General features: G+C 35.9%; 1 protein-coding gene across 1 annotated transcript in view; it reads left to right on the forward strand.

Annotated features, from left to right (window-relative positions):
* Window positions 1–24,969, forward strand: part of trpc4 (transient receptor potential cation channel subfamily C member 4) — a 70,620-nt gene that overhangs the window by 40,886 nt on the left and 4,765 nt on the right. Inside the window, 10 exon segments of the mRNA XM_005808435.3 lie at window positions 1,680–2,313; window positions 5,351–5,580; window positions 7,271–7,489; window positions 14,744–14,884; window positions 15,156–15,332; window positions 16,149–16,349; window positions 22,963–23,308; window positions 24,067–24,206; window positions 24,300–24,500; window positions 24,591–24,712. Of these exon segments, the coding sequence (XP_005808492.2) occupies window positions 5,422–5,580; window positions 7,271–7,489; window positions 14,744–14,884; window positions 15,156–15,332; window positions 16,149–16,349; window positions 22,963–23,308; window positions 24,067–24,206; window positions 24,300–24,500; window positions 24,591–24,712 (1,706 nt within the window). The 5' untranslated portion in view covers window positions 1,680–2,313; window positions 5,351–5,421.

Consider the following 24,969-nt stretch of genomic DNA (forward strand, 5'->3'; position numbering starts at 1 on the left):
TGTCCAGACTGTTCACACAATGCTCTGTTATCTCCATACAAACAGAAACAGTCAAAGGCTTTCTGTATCCAAAAATGTGTCCTCTGTGACATTTCATTGGGATTGTCCTTGAGTAGAAGTGAACACTGCCAACATGCAGTCCCTCTTCAGTATACACAGGGAGAAGGAATGGATCTGGCCAGTAGACTCTGTAAACATGTCTGGAGACATTCAACAGCATCAAACACCATTAGGAAGAATTTATGAGATCAACAGGTCTTTGTGTTGGAAAGCAGAGCGAGAAAGCGGTGTTTTAACTGGGTGTTTGAAGTATGAGAACAAGCCAATAAGCAGTCCATCATATGTAACTTTACTCCAACTTGAATGTGTAAAGTAGTTTATTGATGAATAAATCAGTAGGAATGGAAGCTGACCCTGAAGAGTCTCCTCCTTATGACATGAGAGTGAATACAGCTGACATCCACTCTCATCCATAACACTTACTGTAACTGTGAGCAAGAAGCAAAGACATGGCCTGGATTTGTCTATTTTCTTTTTACAAAGAAAGAAAAAATGTAGTGAGACTCTAAAAAATACATTCAAGCACTCATGGTTTAAGGTAGATATTCTATTCTATTCTATTCTATTCTATTGTATTCTAAGGTATTCTAGTTTAAATATTTTCTAAATTCAAAAATGAAACTGATAGATTTATTACGCACAGTGTTAATTCTGCATATAATATCAGAAATATCTGAAAGCTGATGGAAAAACACAAAACTCCGTTTTGTTAAAAAAAAAATATTACATAAGAGAAATAAAAAAGAAAATTTTAATAAAGACATGTTCTTTTATGCCCTGAATAATAATCAGGAACACAACTTACTTGTAATTTTTCCAACCAACCATCTTTGACACCCTCCACTATACTTTTTACATTATAAAAGCTGCTAAAGAAGCCAACTCTTAAACTTTTTCCAGTCATATTACTGGAAAGTTGAGTTAGAGGAAAAAATGGTTGAAAAGTAGGGACAATGACACTCCTGAAAGGATAGGTAAGCATTGTGATTATGTACAGCACTTAGTACTTTAAGATTGACATGCCATTTTTAATAAAATGTTAATCAAAACATTGTTTAATGTTGATTTTTTTTATTTTCCCCTTCTATGCAATGCCAGTCTCTTGAATAATCATAATTTTATTTTAAAATCTGCCAGAAGAACAAACTATTTTGGGCCAGGGTAACTGGGTAACTGGTACTATTTTACTACTCTATTGTCTATATTTTTATTAGCTGTTTGTCATGTGTGTTTTTGTTGATCTTGTTTAATTTTCTGATAAACATAATTTTGGGTTTTCATGAAAATTAAAAGAATAAAGAGAGATAATTCTACATGACATCCGTTTATTTTTTAAATTGTATTACTGAAATAGATGTACTTTTTGAGTATAATCCAATTCATTGACATACATCTGTATAATTTCGTGCTTTCCAAATGTGAGCGAGCTACAGGTATACTTCCTGAACAATTTGTTTTGTTTAGTTTTGTCAGTAATCTATCCTGTCGTTTTCAAATAATTTCAAGCACGCAGCTGATTATAAAGCTTGAATTATATGTCAAATATCAGTGTATGCGAATAAAGGGCAGATCAGACTTTCTCCTTTGGGTGATTTTTTCTCTCCCTCTCTCTCTTGCAGTGCCACACTGTTCAATGCGTCTCCAAGTGTGCACGACCCGTCTGCAGCAGCGCTCGCTCTGCAGACCGCCTGCTAGGCATCTGGAAACTCTGCGTTCATTTCTGGAACCACCGCTTTCCACTCAGTCACCCCCCAACAGGTGGATTAAGTCGAATCGGACATGGACATTGGTGGAAATTAACCCCAGGGGGTAAAGTGGAGGTGTTGCAGAACTAGGTCTGTTCTACCCTGGAAATTCGTGAACTCGTGTTTTTTTTTTAATTCTTTCTTTCTTTTTCTTTCTTTTTCTCTTTATACCGGGATTTTTTTTCTTCTTGTTGTTTTGCGCGGTGAGATGATGCGGTGTTTTGACGCGCATTAAGACCGAATGGAAATGAAAACGCACGGAATCAGGATGTATTCAGAAGTGCGGCGAAGTGACAAAAAAACAACAGTGGAGGGTGCAGACTGAAGCAGATTAACAGAATAAAGACAAACTGGCTTCTGAGGGCACTAACATATCATCAAGGAGGCGCTTCTCATAAATCCGTCGCACATCTGCTCTGAATTTGAGAAGTTGAGATAGACATTTTTTTATGCTGCTCTCCAAAGGAAGCAACCTTGATCTTCGTGGACGATGTTCAACAGCCCAAAGGTTTGTTGTTCAGTTTGTAAATTCATAATAGCTAATGGCAGCTTTCAGCTTTCAATTGACCTGAACAGGACAGAAAAGCAACATCAACAACAAAAAATAAATAAACGTGGCATCCAGTTAAAAATAGATGCCACGTTAATATATATATATATATGTGTGTGTGTGCGTGTGTGTGCGTGTGTGTTGTGTGACTGGTGTGATTCTTGTCACACCAGTCACATACACACCTGTTGTTGGAAAATTACAATTTAATAATAGTTTTAATATCACTGCAAGTTTCAAAGTGGGCCATTTAATATATTGTAAATCCTCTCAGCTTTTGCTGCCTGAGTGCTGTAACTTTTACATCATGTTATAATGCCACTGAATACAGCCATACACTTACAACTGTAAGAGCTTGAGCGAGTATGTGTGTGAATTTTGCGATCTGCCAATGCATGGACAATCTGCATTTCAAACTGTAATAAATTGTCCATTATATGGTGTAAGGTTTAGAGGGCTGAGGAAACTAGCTAAAAAAAACAGTCTCAGTGTCGGTTTATTACATAATGTATATTAAGAAAAACCTATTTTTTAAAATTTTACTGAACTTCATAAACATGGAAACCAGCAGAACTTAAAAAACATTGTCCATAGATGTCTAGTGTTTCTATAGTTAAGTGTATTTTGTTATTTAAAGTGACTGTTTTTTGTGCTTATTTCTGTGAAACAAGTAGAGGAACTTTCAAGATAAGTTCAGTGAATGAAATAGATCAATCATCAGCTGATTATTTTTGCAACCTAAATCTCTAATTTTTAAGTAGACACCTTATGACTCATCTAAAACTTGTAGGACACCAGCCCTTGAGGACTTTAGCTGGACACCCATGACATAAACATAGTTATTTTTCATCCGTTTATGTTTCTTGATAATCAGAAATCGTCTCAAGCTCAAAAATGGAATTTAATAACATAAACTTGAGTTCGCTCGTGACATTGGTTGAGACACTAAACTTTTTTTCTTTTTACTATAATCCCTCTAAGCTGGGGGTGTAACCATCATCTCAGAACTGGTTGAATTGTCACAATTACCCTGAAACATCACAGGGTAAGTCAGTAGACCGCTAAGTGAGAAAGAGCAACACTGAACATAAAATGTTCAGTAAGACACCATAAGCAAATTACTACTTAGCACATGAATTGGAATGGAATTGACAATATGAAATATACCAAAGGGTATAATTTAATTAAATGGCTTGAACATGAATAATATAAATAGTCACAAATTACACTCTCCCTGTGCTATCTATAATACAGACACACACAATTTTGGAGTATGAATGGGAGTAATTCTGGAATTCTGTAAAGAAAAAAAAAAAGGTTTTCTGATGCCTGGTTTCTTCCTGGAACAGATCTAGTTTCTTAGGAACCTATAATCTCCCCTTAACCCTGCAACACTGTCCCTACTGAAGGCCTTTGATCTAATGTCTCCTTTCTCTCTCCTCTTTCTATTATGGCAGTAAAGATTTATTTTAAATATACCTAAAGCAATAGTGAATACGTCTGGAATAACAACAAGACAACAAAGTCGGCAAAAGGCAAAGCAAACTAAGCAGCTGTTTAAGGCCCAAGACCTTCAGTTCTCCCTCCCACCGGGGGAATCCCTGGTTGTCCCATGTAGCAGGCCGCCCCTGGACACAGATAAATTAATCTGCTCATCACTTCATCACTCCAATGTATACTATCTACATTTTTATTCCAAACTTCTATTCAGTTATTTATTTACAAAAATGCATTTCATGTGCATGTGTGTCAGCTTAGCTAGCCAACAAACAAATGCTAATTAGGTGACATCTTCTGTCAGCTGAGAATCTAGCTAGAGCCCTGCAGGGATCTTGTATTATCCTCACCTTTCTTTTGCCATGGATATCATTAAGTTTCAAGGTCAATACTTGTCACTGACAGTTTTCCCTTGTTTTTTTTAGAGAAAAGTCGTCCCAGCTTTAAAACTGAATTAATAAACCAAATGTTCACCTCATCAGTTTTAGTAAAATACCACTGTTAATTTTGTAAATATAATGAAATGTTTTCTTGCTGATGTTTAGCTCATAGGTAACTTGGTACATTTTGAGATTACGACTCAGAGCCTAGGAAAATAGACACTGAAAAAAAGCCCATGGGTATCTTTTTTTTTTTATCAAATTACTTTCTGCTAAAAACCCAATAATCACATATCAGGGATTCAACTGCTCCAGTTAAAGCACAATTCTTAGGACCTAAAGCTTTAGTCAAAATGTGCATATATTTACACATATGCTGTGCTAATTATAAGCTGTTATTCTTTCTCCTTTCATGGACTAATTTGCTGCTCATTAATGTATGATAATGAGTCGTCCTGAGACCATGAGGAAATAAGAAAGAGTGGCTTATTAGGCACTGGTGAACTTGTACTTATCTAAAAGTAGTATGAAACTAATACATCTTGACTAACATTCATCCTTTTTTAATTCTTTTTATACACCTTGTCTGACTCATGTTACTGTTTTTAAATGGGTTGCTTAGATACAGGACTTCAGAAAAAAGAAACAATTTTTTGAGTTGAGATTCTTAAATTGCCAGCGACACAACATAAATTAATTTACTTGTAATCCATTATGACCCACAATGCTTAAGATGATCTTGTGTTCAGTTTATGACAATTTTAGTTATTAATAGTGTGTTCTTGTGTTCTTTTAATTTGTTTTGAAACTGATGCTTACAAACTGGATTGGTATTTTAAACGTATTATAAAATTTCTAAGTATGGTTAAAAAAATCTAAATCATTCAATACAGAAATATGTTATGAGGAAATTCATTTTATCAGATATATTATTTTGTCCATATGATCCATTAATAGCATTACTTTTTAATGATCCGTTTGTAAATTCTGCTCCAGCTCAATCAATCAGCATAACCTTTGATGTATTCACCTTTTCTTCCTCCTTCTTTCCATACAAGTGAAAGTGAGCACTAACAGCTTCATTCTCTTCCTAACACTTTTTTCTCTGTTTCTTGCAGTGTGAAGTCCCTCAGCCTGGCAGCAGCTGTAGCAGTGTTAGTAGGGTGCCAGTAAGCTGAATCCTTGGGAGATGTCACAGCTGTATTACCGGAGGACTGACAGCTCTTCATACCGGGACCGCATCCCGTTACGAATTGTGCGGGCTGAGTCGGAGCTGTCGCCTTTAGAAAAAGCCTACCTCGGAGCTGTGGAGAAGGGAGACTACGCCAGTGTCAAACAAGCCCTGGAGGTTTGTAGAAGTGATTATTAGTACATTCACTTATAAGTGGGAAAAAAAGGATATCTACATGTAGTAGTTGTGAACAGTTGGAGCCTTAAAATTAAATGGATTTAATTTATTTAATAGCAATGTTTATTAATAGCAAATACATAAATGCAACCAGTAAAACAAAAATAAATATAAAATAAAAATGTTTAACTTATTTTGTCAAAGTTTTATTTATCTATTTATTTGAAGATTTATTTATTTGAGAAATTATTTATATACTTATTTATTTCATAATGGTGTTTTAGTTTATGACATTTTTGTAAAGTTGCTTTATGTATTTCAGGGACTTTTATTTCTCAAGTGTTTTCATTCCAGGCACTTTTTTATTTAGTGTTCATATATTCAAATGACAAAGTAAGTTTTCCGTTAAAAAAATATTTTTTATGCATATTTTTATTGGGGATACTTATTTATTTGATGGAGTATTTATTAATAACAGTATTTAGATATTTATTTATTTAATTTTGAATTAACAGTTCATCATAAATGTGAACAGACTGGCGACCTGTCCAGGTTGACCCCGCCTCTCGCCCGGAACGTTAGCTGGAGATAGGCACCAGCAGCCCTCCCGACCCCACTAGGGGACAAGGGTGTAAATGGTGTAAAGCAGGGGTGTCGAACTCCAGTCCTCAAGGGCCGGTGTCCTCCAACTTTTAGATGTGCCTCTGCTGCACCACACCTGAATAGAATAATTAGGTCATTAGCAAGGCTGGGAGAACTGATCTACACAAGGAGGAGGTAATTAAGCCATTTCATTCCAGTGTTTTGTACCTGTGGCACATCTAAAAGCTGTAGGACAGCGGCCCTCGAGGACTGGAGTTTGACACCTGTGGTGTAAAGGGTGAAAATGGGTTGATGGAGTTCACCATACAATGAGTTGTAATTGGAGTTATTTGTAAAACATTGAAATGGAATCATTTACCACCATCATAAAATCTGCTATTTTCCCATTTGGTTAACCACTTTAGCACCTTTTAGACCTGTTGCAGGAGAGAGACACTACATTTCTGTTTTCTTTCATATTTTGTATGATTTAATGTACTACAGTCTGTAGTAAACCTGATTATTAGTGATCCAAGTAACATTGTCTAGTGCAGGGGTGCCCAAGTCCAGTCCTCGATTGCTACCCTCCTCCAAGTTTTAGATAAATCCCTTCTCCAGCACACCTGGATCAAATTAACTTCTCGTTAGCATGTCTCTGCAGAGTTGAATGAATCCTGTTCAGGGAATTCAGCTGTCTGGTTTAAGTGTGTAGGACCAAAGATGCATCAAAAGGTGCAAAACTCAAAACTCTCAAGGACTGGACTTGAACTAGACGTTTAAAAAATGGACAAATTTAATCTTTAATAAATGTGCTCATAACTGCTGATTGCACTCTGTAGCAGACATTGACATTTTTACAGTTACACTGATTATCTCTACTTTTTAAGTGTCCCTTCTTCCTCTTTGAATAAGTGAACAAGACTTTTTCTTGTCCTATTGCCTACAAAAAAAGAAAAAAAAGATGATTCAATTTCCAGTTCTTTTCTGGTTAGTTCAAGGCAGTCTTTTTCCTTGAGTGGTAAAAAAGGGAAAAAAATCCAATGGTTGAGAGCAGCCCATTTAAAACTAACAAACTTTTCATCTCATGACTCCATATTTTTCTATTCAGGAGGCAGAGATCTACTTTAAGATCAACATCAACTGCATCGATCCCCTTGGCCGCACGGCTCTGCTCATTGCCATTGAAAATGAGAATTTGGAAATCATTGAGCTTTTGCTGAGCTTCAGTGTCTACGTTGGTGATGCCCTGCTTCACGCTATCCGCAAGGAAGTGGTGGGAGCCGTGGAGCTGCTGCTGAATCATAAGAAGTCAAGTGGAGGCATGCAGGTAAAGAGGAGAACAAGTGGAAAATGGGATAGTTTCCATCCTTTCCAAACCCCCCATAGCCTGAGTAGAGATTTTGCAGAAGACACTCAACACAATTGTCTGAATCAAAGGCTCTCTTTTAGCAGCACACAGTACATTTATTTCGATTCAACAAGCGGCAGAACTGATCAAAAACAAAAACACAGCCTTTTACTTATGGGTTTAGACTCTCCATTAGTGCTTGTAGCTTAAAATATTTGATAATTAGATGATAGACATTACTGGGAAAAGCCCCACCATATCTTTTTCAAGTAAACAACATTAATTGTGTTCTTGCTTGATCACCCGGCAGCCTCTTCAGCAGTTGCCATTACATTATTTCTGTCTGCTATCTTTCATATATCAAAGGTTATCCCAATTTCCATCAAAATTAGAAAAACATAACCCAGAATTACTTTTGGTTGGAAATATCAAATTAAAAGCTCTCCGAGCTTTGTTTAATAAGAAGTTCTACAATTATATTGTAATTTACACCATACATTTAAACATCTTAACTATAAAAAATTGTTAACAGACATTTCAAATGTAGATTTAGAAACTGATTTCCTATAATATTATAACCTCTTTCTGTTATTTTTTAAATTGATAAATCTAATAGGGTAAATACAATATTTAATGACATATGCCAAACTAATTTCAGAAACACAGTGAAAGGACAAATGGAGCAGACCTCTTTAGACAGGTTTTCAAAGGGGCAGTATTATTTAAAACTGACTTTTTTGGGTTTTACATTATGTTGTAATGTTATTCCCTCATCAAAAACATACCTGGAGGGTTGCTTGGATTCTTTCACACATGTTTGAGAAATCCTTTAGTCTCCCGTGGCAACCATTTAGCTGTGCAAAATGCTTAGGTAGACTTAGAACCATCTTTGAGACACTGCTGCGGTTTTTAAGCTTCTGAGCTTCCTCCTCATAGAGCACCCTTCCCTGCCACGGCCTCATGCAACTCCTTCAGACTAGCCATAAGGGAAACATCTGGTGGTACTGCGAGTCTCCTGAGGTCACACCAGCTACTTGTCATTGCGACACTGGTAAAGACGTTGTTATAAGGTTAGAAAGCATGACAAAAAGCTTGACAAAAAGGGCAAAAATCTACAAATAAGATTCAGTTATTCAGTTCACCCTTTTTTCCCCACCTTGAATATACTGAATATGTCAGCATAGTCAAGTTGTCTGAAATCGAAGGTCAATACTGTAAATTATTCTTAATAAAACCAATTTATTGTGGTACATTCTATTATGTTTTGCTTGTATACAATATACATAGATTATAATCAGATTTTATATTCCAAAATATGTAGCAAAATAAACTGCAGTTGTTATTTACATATTTCTGTTCCTGTAGTTGGTGGGTGCTCCGGAAAGAATTAGTAGCATTTTAATATATTTCACAGGGGAAAACTGATTTAACACACGAGTAATTTGAGTTATGAGCTCCGTCGTGGAGAGAATTAATTATATATATATATATATATATATATATATATATATATATATATATATATATATATATATATATATATATATATATATATATGTGTGTGTGTGTGTGTAAAAATAAAATACAACTCTAGATTGTGCTTCACAAAACCTTCCGAAAACTAAATGCTGTGTTTCTTCTGAGAAAGAATCCAACATGCTGAAATAAAGGAGTACTTTTTATGTTCAATTAAGGGAAAACTGCTTTGTCAGCCTTGAAATACTTCAGCTTTCTATGTCATTCAACATAACCGACCTCGGCAACAACTAAAGCTGACAAATCCATCTTCTTCATAAACTCTGTTTTGCAGTAGAAATAAGTGTTACACATTGAGATATGATGGTATTTCCTTGAAGAAAATATGATGTACAATTTGTGCAAATATGCTATTCTCCCTCTTTTATCAAGAACTTTTTGACAATACTGTCCTTCTAAAATGTAGTGCCGCTTGTTGTAAATTGGCGCTGGCAGACAGGAGCTTAATTCTTATCAGAAGAGTGCTATGAGTCCTTTGCTGTTACATTTACAAGCTTCATGTCCTGTTTGCTCTGCTTCTTACTATTGATGCACCACATCAGACAGGAGAAAACTTATTTCATCAGTCAGCTGCTGAGAGATTTCACTGCTGCTCTTGAGCTTTATGCAACAATCCACCTAATTCTTTTATAGAATAAAGGTGGACTTAAAATGAATAAAAAATTAATAGTTATAATATATTTGCAAAAAATAAAAACAGAAGCATGATTATTCATTCTCTTTACAGAAGCGGATGTGGAGAGTCTGAACCCCTCGCCATTAACATCAGTCAGCTCACACATTACCTCTATAACTTAATTCCTTTCTAAGATAGCGTTTCTTTGCGTCACATGAGTGAGCTGTGAAAATAGATCACTCTGGCACAACCAAATCCCCCCAAGAGAGGCCCATTGATTAGATTAAAAAGCTGTCTTGGAAAATGCATAGTGTTTGTTGCCAGGATTTTCTCTGAGACTTATTAATGGGAGTATTTGTTTTATGCTTCACTGAAGATGTGGATATTTATCTTTCAATTCTGTGGGATGTCTGGATGATTGGCTTTTAATCATCTCACAAATATTCCTGCTTTCATTTATATTCCATTGATGACTGTGAATTTCAAGAATTTTTATGGTGATTTTTCACTTTTCTACAACCTTTCCTCTTCAGTTTTTTTTTCTCACAGTTATAGCTCACAATAGTTAAATCAATTTCCATGACAAAAATTAAAAAATGGTGAAATCCATATATTTTATTCACTATCTAATTTATATGACAGCAAAGGTTTTTGTAATATACTGCTTTTAAAAATACTTCCATGCTTGTCAAACCAATGGGCAAACATATTTTGCCTTTTTTATTTTTTATGTTCTTAATATTTACTAATTTTATGGGTCTAAAATGTGCTAATATTCACCCTTTAAGGAGTTCCATAATTATCATGTGAGTAGAGATGAGCATCTGTTAGTGGCACACTTGAACTTATTGTTTCAGAATCACAAGGCACCTTGTGGTTGTTTTTCCCTTCTTTTTTACAGCTTTGTTTAATTTAAACACCATTACGTCAGGGAGGAGCAAAATGTAAAGTGAGCATAGTCATGCTTTCCTGATTTACAGCCTCCAGCTTTGTTTTCCACATTGCAATGCAAAACCTGAACTGCTCAGTGTCCCATTTTCTTTCAGCATTATCTAAATGTTTGTGATGTTGTGGGATGACATGTGAAAACCAGCAGGGAGGCTCGAAATAGAGCTCAGTGAAAACTAAAAGTGGCACAGATACTGAGCTCTTGCAGATGCTATTGTTGCATGTTTTATCAATTTGCTGATGGTGGCTGCTTCATTTTAATGAGACCAACAGATATGCATAACACAGAGGAGTGGGTTCTGGTTTCATCTGCTTTTTCCACAATTATCATAACTTCACATCTTTCAGTTTGCGCGCCTCCTGGTCCGTGCTTGGGCACATGCCAGGGCTGTTTGATGTTCATGATTTGAAGTCCGTCCTCCTCCCACGTGGAAAACAGAGTCTATGCTGTGGCTTATTAGATCATCCTCCTCTGCGAAATGCAAAGACTCTCAAAAATGGCCCTGTGCCACCTGACAAAGTGAAGACTATTGGGGTAAACCATACCAGTAATTAGTGTCTCCATGATAAAGTGACTTCTAAACATTTTATTTTTTATTTAAATGGTCTTAAATATTTTCTTTGGATGTTGCTCAGGTTCTGTGTTCCATGTCTTACCTTTTCACTTTACCTGTCTGGCTCTCAGTATAATCTCTGTATGAAGAAGATTTATTAGTCAGCCATTCAATACATTCTTCTTTGAGTTTATATCTATGTCACAAAAAATAAAGGAAGCAACCAACCTGTCCTGGAAAGAGGTGGCAAGCAAGAGAAGGATTCAGGAGTGATTTCATAGAGTTGTCTGGGTTGGCAATTATATCCTTGCAAAAAAGGTTTCTGCAGGTAAAAATTTGAGAAAGTATATTGCAGAATGAAATTTAACATAGTAAAAAGACAAATTATAGGAAAAGATTCAAGTAAAATCTGACCGTATAAGTCAGACTAATAAATGGCTAACTTTGCAGCATGGTTGATTTCTTTTTATTTCTAAATTGTATTTACAGCAGAACTAGAATTCAAGATATGCTACATTGAGAATGCTATATAGTTAAGTCAATAAATGAAAAAAATGGATACATGCAAAAAAACACTTAAAAGCTTACATTGGACATCAAGAGCAAAAGAATCAAGTACCCATTTTACTCCCCTTTCTCCCTCTCTGGCCATGTATGAGTTTTACTGAAGAACATAAAATACAAACTTCTATATTTTATTGTGACAGACAAATATATTTTATCTTTTATACATATGTAGCAGGGAGAGCTGAGTGAGTGGCAGCATCAATTTGGTCCTTCTTTAGACTCTTATGTGACAGTAAAGAGAGCTTTATTAAAACCATGACGGGAAAACACACTGTCATTCTGGGTGGATGTGCTTACTCATTACACCTCCTACTGAGGAGATGAGAGCAGAAATTTCATGTACAGAGTGGGTGGGGTCTTGGATGGTGTCTACCTTGTCCTTGTTTCTTCTGTTGTAAGCAAATTTTACCTCCTGCTGCAGTTCACGTTGCTGTAGCAGTGTTCAGCTATTACACCACACAGTGGTGCTAGAGGTCAGACGGCTTCCCACAACACACCTCCAGAAGGAGATGATTGTTCCTGTGACCACCAATTTCCCCTACAGGTTGCTCAGGAAACACAGCCACTAATGAGGCTTTTTGATGATGTGCTGTTACTTCACCAAAGGTTGTTGGTGAGGTGCTTCCATAGGTATTTGACACAGCTAAATCACCTGTGAAGTTTCAGGACGTTTCTCTTCCATGAGAAACTTTATTAAGCAGTGTGTCAATGCCTACATTAAAGTTGCTTTCCATGAACAAAATTCACAATTTTTAAATTAGGTAAAAAAATTTCAGAAGTATTAAGATGCTCACTCAGAAGTCAGTTTGCAAAAGTCTTCACAACAAAAACTCCAATGAGATTTTTCTCTTCAGAAGTTTTCTGAGTGAAAAAAATCCATCAGAGGCAGAAAAAACAGGAAATGAGCCCAAATGCTTCTTTAATTAGGTCTTTTGTCCGTAGAAACATTGGAGCACAGCTCTCCAACCTGCTGCTCCGTAGCCTTATGATGCACTGCAATGGCTCTCTGTGACTTGAAGAAATTAAATAGGAAGGTTAAATATATATTATTTCTCAATCAATGGATTATGTGCAGTTTTAGGGATTGTGTAAATTTTCAGCAAAGACAATAAAGCAAAACAGAAAAAAGTCTAAGCTTGACTGTTGTTGTGTTATGTATTTAACAGACCTAGTTCCATAGTTAACTAGAAAACCAACAATTAAAATGACTAAGTTTGATTAATCCTCATATTATTTATTCAATAAATATTAGTAAATATATTACAAAGATATCTTTATGTCTTACTAACTTTGTCTGGCAGAGGTACCTGGAGTGCAGCACATTAATGCAGGAAAAAACGGGATGAAATTTATTTGGTGTGCAATAAACTTTTTTATGGATGCTGCAACATTTATAGCATAAGCAAGAAAAATACTTTGTAGTTATCCGACAAATTAAATCTTGAAAAAGTTCAAAAGTCAGCACCCTTAACGAAATGTGGGCGCATTAGTGCACTTCATAGGGAATTTGTGCATCTGCAAAAATGCTATTAATGCTGAATAATATTCGCAGGTTAGAACCACTGAACAGTGACATTTACCACCATCCTGCATGATAACATCAGACTATTTTCTGCATATATTAAAGCAGCGGGTCTTTATAATAAAATAAACTGGTGCAGTCTGGATCAGTCAAAATCTGGTGCTTTGAAGTCCAAAAATACTTCAAGGGAGCCCCCAATCTGTTGAATAGCTGAAATCTTTTTACCAAACAAGAAGGGGTAAAACATTTCCCCATTTTATACTAGCACAGCTGGATTTCTAGTTATTGAACTCATGCAGAACAACAAAAGTTGTGAGGCACAATATTCACCTGCCACAACTTTATTTTTTAAGAAAATAAAGTTCTTAAATCTGGTTCTAAATCAAATTATGCTTCCTTGAAGCTGGAAAATGTCATTTTTACAGTTGTTGTCACACATCAACTCCATTTTTCTCAGTTTCCCTATAGCTTTTCGAAGCAGCAGAGAAAAACTGATATCTTCCAACCTATTTTAAAATTCATCTTGGTAATGTTTCCTCACTGGAACTCTGACCTCCTCTTTTCCATCTGTCATGAGTCTGCCTCAAGTTAAAATCCTTACCCATCTCACATTTCTCTGAATAACTTCCTTTTTTTCCATCAGTGAATCAAATAATAGACCTACAATTAAAAGTATCAAAAGGGGCCAACTCACTGTTACCCACTTGTTCCCCTGAATGACATGAACATAGCTAAAAGGGCTTAGCTGCAGTACGTGACAATAGGTATAGGTTGGAGGAGATTTTCTCTAAGCATATTTTCCTCTGAAATATGAAAGATACAGAAATTCCTACTTAATTGGAGACGGCACTCCAATTAAGTGTGCAGTCTCACACTTAATTCACCATTTTAATATAGAGGACATTTTTCTCATCTTGTTGACCAAAGACGCCCTGAGAAATTATTTTCTCCCATAAGAAGTTTTATTTTGGGTTTTGTGTTACATTGAAATTATTCAGAAAACCACACACAATTTATCTTCAAAGGCAGCCTAACTAAATGAAAATTGTCTTGTCAAATGATTATTCCATTGAGGAAAAAATGTCTTGTCAAATGGTGCTATGCTAAAAAGCATAGTACAAACATTTATTAAATGTTTAAACCTGTTGTTGAAAGAACTTGACAGACAAAAAGAAGTACCTAAAGGATTTCAAAATCCAAGGTAAAGAAATTCAACAAAATATAAAGTCATACACATCTGCCAGCCTAGAAAGAGTAACAAAGCCATTATCCACAAATGGAGGAAACATGGAAAAGTGGTGAACCTTCCTGCAAGTTGCCATCCCACTAAAAATACTCAAAGAGTGCACTGATGACCTATCCAGGAGGTAACAAAACAACTCAGATCAGATTAACTGGCTTCACAGTCGATGGCCTTGTGTGCTGCTTGAAAAGTTTCTGTTGACATGTGTGTGAGACTGAGGGATTTTTTTCCTCCTCTCTCCTGAAAGGTTCCCCCTATCTTATTGGACAAGCAGTTTTCTGACTTCACCCCTGACATCACTCCCATCATTCTTGCTGCACACACCAATAACTATGAAATTATCAAGCTTCTGGTGCAGAAAGGCGTGTCTATGCCACAGCCACATGAGGTAAGTGAAATATGTATCTTTGAATCATGTTGGAAACTGTATATTTTATCTTTAATACATACTAACTGTATTGTTAGGGTGGAATTTATTGCAAAATGTGCAGATGAATTAAAAGGCCAGGAGCACGCTGCAATGTCTAAATATTACAGACATTACAGTGCTTAGCAGATTTGATTAATTCAGTGCTTGCTTTGCTACATGGGAACATGATCCATGACTAAACACAGGGAAGCCTCATTAAAATGTGTCCACGATTTGTTTGATCTTGCAGGTGCGCTGCAACTGTGTGGAGTGTGTGTCTAGTTCAGACGTGGACAGCCTCCGGCACTCTCGGTCTCGTCTCAACATCTACAAAGCGCTTTCGAGTCCCTCTCTAATTGCCCTCTCCAGCGAAGATCCCTTTCTCACTGCATTCAGGCTCAGCTGGGAGCTGCAGGAGCTCAGCAAGGTGAGGAGAGGAGAGAGACAGCTGTTTGCTGAGCTGAGACACATGGTACTAAAATTAGACTTTAAAGACTTGATATATTGGCAGCATGCTCATTAATTAACCATGTGTCCTTTCCGAATCACATTATCTGAAAAAGAATTGCCTGTGAATTGTATTTTTGGAAGGCACTGGGAAAAATGTACTGTTACTGAAGTAAAAGTGTATGAAATGAAATGCATACCACACTTTTCAATTTTGGATTTCTTACCAAAAAAAAATTTTTAAAAGCCATACTGTGTTGGTTTATCACATGGGGTGATAAATAATGCTTATTTATTTATCTATCATAATACTTTGATGCTTTATATTGGGACTTGTGAAAATGTGAAAAAAGGATTCATCATCTTGATAGAGTTGACAGATTTAAGCAAATTATAATAATAAGAACAAGTCAAATGTTTTAAAGTGGTGAGGATAAGGTGTATTAGAAAGATTGCAGTGACAGAAGCAGGGTTAATTAATGCATTTAAAAATGTACATTTATTAACAAAAAATATGAAAAGATAATTTTCTGAAACAAAAGCTCATCTGTAATTTTAAAGAACTGACATTTTTAGTGCCTAAAGAAGAAATTTAAATCTAAAATATAACTGATAATATTGTGGTTAGAGGAAACCAATTTTCCATTCTGAATCACACAGCATTAAAGTTTAATTTGCAATCAGTCCTTTTGAGTTCACAAAATTCCTTTTTAATTTGTTTTTATATTAACTTATATTAGCTTTTATTTTGGGTCGTATTTGTATTTTGTATTTATTCTTTATCTGGCTTTTTTAGGTGGAGAATGAGTTCAAATCTGAGTATGAGGAGCTGTCTCAGCAGTGTAAACAGTTTGCTAAAGACCTTCTGGACCAAACAAGGAGCTCCAGAGAGCTGGAAATGATCCTGAACTATAGAGACGATGCCAACTTACTGGAAGAGGAAGGCAATAATGACCTTGCAAGACTCAAACTAGCAATCAAGTACCATCAAAAAGAGGTATGCTGACACATAAAACTGTCACTAAGAGACTTTTCTTTTTGGTTGACCTGAGTGATTTATTTTATAGTACTGATCAAAACAAGCTTCAGGGAACGGAGCGAAGAGACAACAGAAGTGATTGCTTGTTTAATACAGATGCTGATTTTGGCATCACTGTAATATGCACAATTTTTAGGAATAAATTAGGATATTCACACATTTAATTGCATTTAAAATGGCTAAAATTGCACATGGTCATAAAAAATCAGGTGGAACTTCTTTAATCATCATTTTGGAGTTTTTTTCCTCTTTTTAAATCTCACAGATTTAGCTTGGTGTGGTCCTGACAGTTGACCTAAGGTGCACACCATGATAATATCAAAGAGCTTTCTGGGACCTTCAACAAAATACACTGAAACACGAAGATTCATTTTAAGAACATAATTATTTAAAGAGCTGAAGAGTTGATGTACTTTTTTACCTGACTGTATGTCACACCACAACTGTCTTTCATGTTCAATTTGACAATAAGAAAAGACAAAAACTATATCAATTCTGAAAGTGTAAAAACATTTAAACTTATTGCACAGTAAATGATAGAGAGGTGCCTTAAAAACTGTGCTTAACAATCAAGTGAATTGCAAACATTGCTTATTCTCTAAATTTGTACTTTACATGTTCATTACATTGAAAGTGAAAGATTTTTTGCATGGTACCTTACTATTAATGCATGAGTTCTGATTGTTCACAGTATAAAGGAGGATGGATGTGGGAAGCAGAATTCTTGATGCACTTACAAAGTTAGGGGAAGGCTGAAGGCAATAAAATGTGCTAAATGGATATTCTAGTGCAGAAAAGTTCAGCTGACTATAAAGGTGAAGCAAAAATGATGAAGAAGCAAGAACATTACTCCCAGGGGCAATTTGAATTTCACTTTGCTTTTCTTTCCTGGGAGCTCTGTCTGGCTGACAGACCAGATGCATTTTTTGGAGGAGTCTTAATTTACGACTGCTTCTTCCACATTATATTGCATAATTAACATGTGCGCACACATTTACAGAAGCACACACACACTTGAAGATGAGTGCAGTTGCTGACAAAAAGAAATTAAGTGGCACATGTACAGGTGGTTGTGATGGAAGACAATGCCCTGTCATCCTAATGGATCTCTTGACAAATATCTCTGTTCAAGGCAATACAGCTCTTCTGCAAATTGCAAGGAGACTTTTTCCCTGTGACCAGGCACAAATGTGTCAGGTGGGTATTAATGACATTAAATATGTGCCAGTATGCTCTTCTATAGCATTAACTTCAAATGTGGTCAACTTTACTTACTCATAAAACACATTCTGGAACTCATAGTCTCACTTTCTGATTTTTGAAAGTGACATATATTTGATCCCAATAGGAGTTTTTAAATATGTTGATTTAAACCATGCTAACTTCAATAAGATCACATATATTGTTCTTGTTGACAGTGTGTACACTTAGAGCCTGTTGTGGAATTACTATTTTTGCACCAGGATTTTTTACTGTCTGTGTTGATGCAACTTACTTTTAGTTGAGCTTACAACATATTTCAGTACAGTTCCAGTTTGTGTGCAAACAAAAAGATTTTCTTCTGTTTCACATTTTAAAAAGCCTATTTCCTTTGTATTCTCCTTGCTGAAGAAGGCAGTTTGTGGAGCATGAAAGGTTTTGATCTCAGACATGCCTAGATTAGAAATACTGAATGAACTAAAAAATGGCCTAAAGGCAACATTTTGTGCAGCTGTTTCCTGAGAACAATATCATCTGTGTGCATAACCTCCTCTAACCCCCAACACTTTTTGACACACAATGAAGAAAGGTCCGCCTACAGATTTTTTTGTTCCTTCAATGCCCCATATACCCAGCAAATAGGGGGTTTGGCCCTCTGACACATCAAGGGCGGATCTTAGTCGAGCTTAAATTGACTCATTTATTCTTGAAAAGAGCCTTTTCCCTCCCTTTTTGATCTTTTGTCTTATCTTTCACCAATTTTCCAGACAAATATAGAAACACTCAGAATTGGCATGACACAGTCTGAATGTGAGATATTTATTTTATATTGCAGATGCTTTATAAGTGTGGCAGTGATCATGACTGGCAATTCTCAAAATGGACATCGGTGCCAATTAACCCTTGCTCTGTGTGCACTGAGGACACAGAATGGAGTTGTTTTGTATTTTTAGTCTGTATTATTGTTTTGTGGGGTTTTTTTTGTATTTTTAAACGAACAACATTTTTTTTGTTTATTTTACTGCTGGTTTGATCCTGGGGTTTAGAAAGGCATTTCATAATTATCTGAAGACAAATCTCCACAGGAGTAACTAAGCTCCCACAACACTCTGTGCTTCTTTCAGCGGGAGGTCAAATCAGATAAATATTATTGCATCCATTCCCCAACATGCTTAAGGGTTTTTCTGTGGACTGGTTATTGTTACACTAGCAAAGAAGGCTGGTGAGCATTCAAAAATCCAAGTAGGAATAAAATTAGTTTTCTATTTAATACCTAAAATAACCTGAGGCACTGAGAAGAATGCTATCAGTTTTATATGCTATAGTTTAATGTTGCCCTCTTGTGATTTTTTATAAAAACTGCAATTAAGTGTTTCAGCATTTTAAAAGCTTTAAACAACAATTATGGAGCCATTAAAGCTAGGTTAGTGTTAGGGTTTTGATGCAGAACATTTCCTCATAACAAATCAGTGATCCCAGTAAAGAGCTAAAATACAAGTGAAATTACATTTAGAACACATTTTTAAATTTCAATTATTTCATGATTAATATTGAGCTCATTAGTTCTGATAAATGCATTGGACTTTTTCAGCATCAGAATAATTTTTTGACCAAGATTGTGTGCACAAAGGGATTTCATTTTAAATTCAAAAGTGCATTTACAGTGAATGGACGTAAACTATAAATATTAAGCTTTATGGGGAAATAAAATAAGGATAAATGAACAATATGTATATGTTTGTACACTGACCATGTTTACTGAACGTATTACAGATCAAATACATTACATTATATACAAATGTACAATATACCTACTCATGATTATCCTTGAAAACATTTGAACACCCTCAGGCTAAGATTTTGTTTCAATAATGTGTGTAGATTTTCTGATCTTCAAAACGTTACAACAATAACATATTAGAAAATTGTAACATTTCAATCTACATTTTTAAGGTCATACTGTTTACCTTGTAAGACTGTGCAATCAAGACAGGCTGTGTCCAGAAGTTGGGGCTACTGAGAAATGTTCATGCAGGGTGAAGAAACACACATAATTTACTTATGAAAACACAGTTGCACACACATCACAATTTTCACTGAGTGTTGAAAACTCCTTATTATGAAATTAGACTGAACTAATAATCCCTTATGCCACAGAATGCGTGCTTAGTATTTAGACAATTTTATCTTAGAAATGCAAAAGTAATTTAGCTTGAAGAGTTTTACAAAACAAATCTTATTGAGTTTCAGTGAGCAAAAGCCTTGATGGAGAGAAAATGAGAAAGAAATGTTAAGATTCACATTAATTTCAGCTTGGAAGAGTGTGGACTCTGTGAGTCCCACCAATTAATTTTACTGAAGTGACTTTTTGGGTTTGAACTAGGAAATGTCCCTAAAAGGTAAATTCTAAAATGTTTCCAAATGCATGCATTTCAAGGACATTTTTTACTCATTTTCACATGACCAAAATATTCTTGATCTACTGTATTAAAGTAGCTTTATTATGTATGTTCCATGCATAGAGCCATGTCATACTCAAAATAGTTGAATTTACATAATACTCCACCTTAAAGAGGTGATATGCAACTCCAAAAAGCATGAAGAAACTGAAGCATGTACATTATGATTTTAACAAAAATATCTTTCATAATGATAACAACTTATTTATACCAAATTATGCCTGTTGGTTTCCAAAATGAATACACCTGGCTTTCATCTACATCTCTATGGTAGCGCTTTGGAAATAAAAAAATATTATTTTCACTGTTTGTCTTTAAAAGTGAAGTAAGAAGGTTTAGACAGACTATGTCTGGAGAGCTGCAGGTAAACTTGTCCTTACTAAGTTGAAAGCATCTGTACTTACACAGCAAAAGCAATTTTTTTGTGAGCACTTACAGACAGACAACAGTCGAGAGGTGCTTTGTGAAGAGGCGGTTTTTCAACTGGACTTGAGTTGTGCGAAACAGCCACCTCAGGCAAATATGGCACTTTACTGCAGCACACTTTTCTAAGTCACTGTCACAGGCAAAAGAAAGGTTGCTATCACATGGATGTTTGCCTTGTTTAGACTTTCTCTCACTGGGGACACAAGATTTTTAGAGCTGAAATGGAAAAGTAGTTCTCTCTCTATTCAAAATGTCCTCCCTTAATGGTATGATTACTGTTTACTGAATCATTTCTGATTGATATATTTGGATCAAATCACTGATTATATCAATCTACGTAAAATCTACCTTGGACACTTTTCTTCTCTATCTAGAATCTGAAACACACTTCTTAGAAAATGGCAAGAATTGATACACCTGAGTCAGAAATGCTAACTGTAGCCTGCAACTTACTCTCTAATTGCATTTAAGTCCAAGTTAATTCTGACGTCTACGTTTTCCTGACTAGAACTTGTTCTCTGAAGACTCTAGACTCAATTCAGACTTGAGCTCTAATAAACAGTCCGTCTTAAGTAAGTGGAGCTAAAAGTGAACAGGTAAGTGCAAATCTTTTGAGTAAATGGTTCTTGTCCACTCTAAATTGTTGAAGTGTATGCAAATAACTGATTGCTATGGTAATGTTATGTGGAGCATTTACGGCTGCTCATTAATATTTCATGACAATACCTGACGGTAAAAAGAGTTGATAGTTAATTCATACCTTCTCTTATTTTTTACTTTCACTGAGCAAGCATTTGCAGTAAAACGTAGACAGAATTGTAGAGATTTTTCTATTTAGGGTTGTATTACATTTATTAGCCAAACAGGGGTGATTTATGAAAACCATGTTCACACTGGCCACACATCAATTGTTAAACTGAGTTCTGTATTAAATTACTTCACTTTGTTTAAGAACAAAACACCTTATAGCAAACATCTTTTCCCTTTTGCAAGAAATCTAGAAATAAAGCACTTAAAACAGTGACAAATAGAAGTACTTATGTATATCTTCTATTTTTCCCTTAAACATAGTTTTCATATTACATTTTTAGTTTAAACAAATCACTGATCATTTATTTTTAAAAAGCAGTAAAAGGTTAATGATAGATGATTTTTATATACAAAGCATAGCTGTGCTGTGCAGTGCTGTAGGCAGAATACATGATTTGCATTCAGCGAGGGAATTTTCTGGTTATTAGAGACTTGAGACTTGACGTGGAATAATAACTTATGAAAATGTCTGACAGCATCTAAAAATCAACCATATTATTATGAATTCAGATTCCTTTTTGCCACAAACACTTACCCTCGTCTTTAATTCAGATGGAATACAGCTGTTTTTAAAGATACAGAACACAATTTTATTTAATAACTTTCTGACCTAATGGTCTCCATTACAAGAGTCAGCTGTCTCTTTCAGACATTGGGTGCAAGTTAATGAGGTTGTTTTGTGACTTGTGTAAAAGGAGATGGGTGATTAAAAGAAACCAGCTGGTCTTTCCTCTTTTCTTTTTTTTAACATTTCTTTTCATCTTAAAATTGGCCTTACTGTAGACTGCACATAGTCTCGTTTTTTCATAAAACTGGTGTATTCTCAAACACCATTTCTCCCTTTCCATGTCATGGTTTGCACCAGTATTGTTGCTGAAGCAGAGGAACATAAGCCCCATGCCCCAACACAGATAAAGGGGTCTGTGGTTCCCATGGAAACAAAGCTGCAGAATTAATGAATTGGAAACCACCAGGGTTTGTCAACACTTTGATATAAATACCCAGCATAATATTTTACAACATTGTATGCATTTATATAAATACTTGCATATAAGTATTTTAGCCCATGCAGGACACATGCAGTACCTTTAGAAATGACTGTCTACCTTTTGTTTCTGATTTATAATAAGATTTAAACCCATATCAAGAAGACATTTAATTTCAAATCTTTTACTTTGTAGTGTTGTATTTAAAGCACTGCTACAAAACAAGCAAGGGAACAAAAGAAAATGAGATATTTTTAGCCTTTGAAAAAATAAATAAATATTGTATGTTTCTGTGGATGAGTACATAGACTTCTGTGAGCAGAGATTATATTTACAGAAAGTGGAGATTACAGCTTCATTTATCTGAATAGTGCAACATTTTTAAATTTGAATGTGGATGACCAGCACTTCACTGTTTTCACTTCACTCACACTTCCCACTCCTTCATTTGTTGCTCAAGTTTGCTAGAGTTGCTAATTTTGGCACACGAATATTAGGTCATTATATTATGGGAAACCAGAAAAACAACCTACAAGAGAAAGCTTTCTCATTACAGGCTTACATGCTGCAGTCTTACGTTGGCATAATGTATGAAAAAAATCCTCTGAGACACCTTTCATGTCTGTAAATGAGAAAAAAATCTTACATTTAATACTTATAACCCTCCCCTTTTTTTCTCATTTTTGTTAGTTTGTGGCTCAGCCAAACTGTCAGCAGCTCCTGGCCTCAAGGTGGTACGATGAGTTTCCTGGGTGGAGGCGGCGCCACTGGGCAGGAAAATTCATCACCTGTGTCTTTATTGGCCTCCTCTATCCTGTTTTTGCCCTTTGTTACCTCATCGTACCCAAGAGTCGCTATGGCCTCTTCATCCGCAAGCCCTTCATCAAGTTTATCTGCCACACTGCATCGTACCTGACCTTTCTGTTCCTGCTGCTGCTTGCCTCCCAGCATATTGTCACCACAGAACAAGACAGGCAAGACCGACAGGGCCCTCCACCGACCACTGTAGAGTGGATGATACTACCATGGGTGCTGGGTGAGTATCGTATAGAATGATCACCTGGTGCAAAAGCACTGACACTGAAACATCCAGTGCCCTTTGAACTAATTTTTATGACTTCACAAAAACAAATTTCAGTGACTTTGATAATAGAAGCAGCTATCACTCTAATTATGCTTCCAAGTCTTCTGGATCCTTATTTTTGGCCTATTCTTCCTCACAACATAGCTCAGCAACTGACAGATTGTATGGAGATAATTTCTGACCCTCATGTTTCTGTTCTGGCCACAGATTCCCAATGCTGTTGTCAGGGTGAAAACACTACTGAGCGCCAGTTATCCCCCACAAAAAACATTTTACATATTTGCCATAAAGTTACATTTTAATCTTTGGACTTTGACATGTTGATGGAGATAGATGGCCCATTTGAATTGGGTGTGTTGGAGTAGAGATGTCTAAAACTGGCATGAAACCGACCTTCGAGGACTGGAGCTGGACACCCATGATTTAAAGAAATCGGAGTAAATGGGGTTGAATACAAATGGACATCATACTTTGCAAGTTCTTTTTTTTAAATAACTTTCTCTTTAACTAAATTCATATTGATTCAACACATAAAATTGCAATAAATTTTCTTCAAGTTTCAGATTATAATGTGGTAAGATGATAAAAACTAAAGGGATATGGATACTTTTGTGAAGCAAAGTATTTAATCAATAAATCTTCTACTTTCATTCCCTTACATATCTCAGTCTGTCAGTCAACTATTTTATCAATTTTATGTCTTTTCCTAGGATTTATTTGGGCAGAGATTAAACAAATGTGGGATGGTGGTTTCCAGGACTACGTCCATGACTGGTGGAACTTGATGGACTTTGTCATGAACTCTCTTTACCTGGCCACTATATCCCTCAAGATTGTAGCCTACACCAAGGTAATGATGGTCTATGAAGGGCAGTAAAACTGTCAGTGTGAGTTATCTTTTGTGCTTCATTTCATATTCCATCCTTTCTTCTTCCCTATTTAGTACAGTGGTACTAAACCCAGGAACCAGTGGGAAATGTGGCACCCCACTTTAGTAGCTGAGGCAGTGTTTGCCATTGCAAACATATTCAGTTCCCTGCGCCTCATCTCCCTCTTCACCGCTAATTCCCATCTGGGGCCTCTGCAGATCTCACTCGGCCGAATGCTACTGGATATTCTGAAGTTCCTTTTTATTTACTGTCTGGTAAACCCAACAAATGCTTCCAGATAAACCGGAGGTCTGCAGTAGATGTGCACAGTGGGACAGGACATTTGACATTTGCTCTTTCTTCAGGTTCTCCTGGCCTTCGCTAATGGACTTAACCAGCTGTACTTTTACTATGAGACAAAAGCTTCAGAAGAGAAAGGAAAATGCAAAGGGATCCGCTGTGTAGAGCAGAACAATGCTTTCTCCACGTGAGTTACTGCATGTGTGATGCTGTGAAAAACAGTGTTATAGAAAATGACTTTTTCTTGTGTAAACTGTTACTGAGATGAAAATATGTGAAAGGCTTTCTGTTGCTAAGAGAACAGCAACAGAAAGCTGGGTTGCAGTTGATTATGGCAGATGCAAAGGATGATTAAACTTGTTTGAACCCTGAGTCATGCTGCAAAGTTTCTGTGGTATGTTTAAGTTCTTAAATTATTATTTAAAATGACAATGCATTATGTAC

The sequence above is a fragment of the Xiphophorus maculatus genome, chromosome 11, assembly GCF_002775205.1.
Source record: "Xiphophorus maculatus strain JP 163 A chromosome 11, X_maculatus-5.0-male, whole genome shotgun sequence".
Classification (NCBI taxonomy): Eukaryota; Metazoa; Chordata; class Actinopteri; order Cyprinodontiformes; family Poeciliidae; genus Xiphophorus; species Xiphophorus maculatus.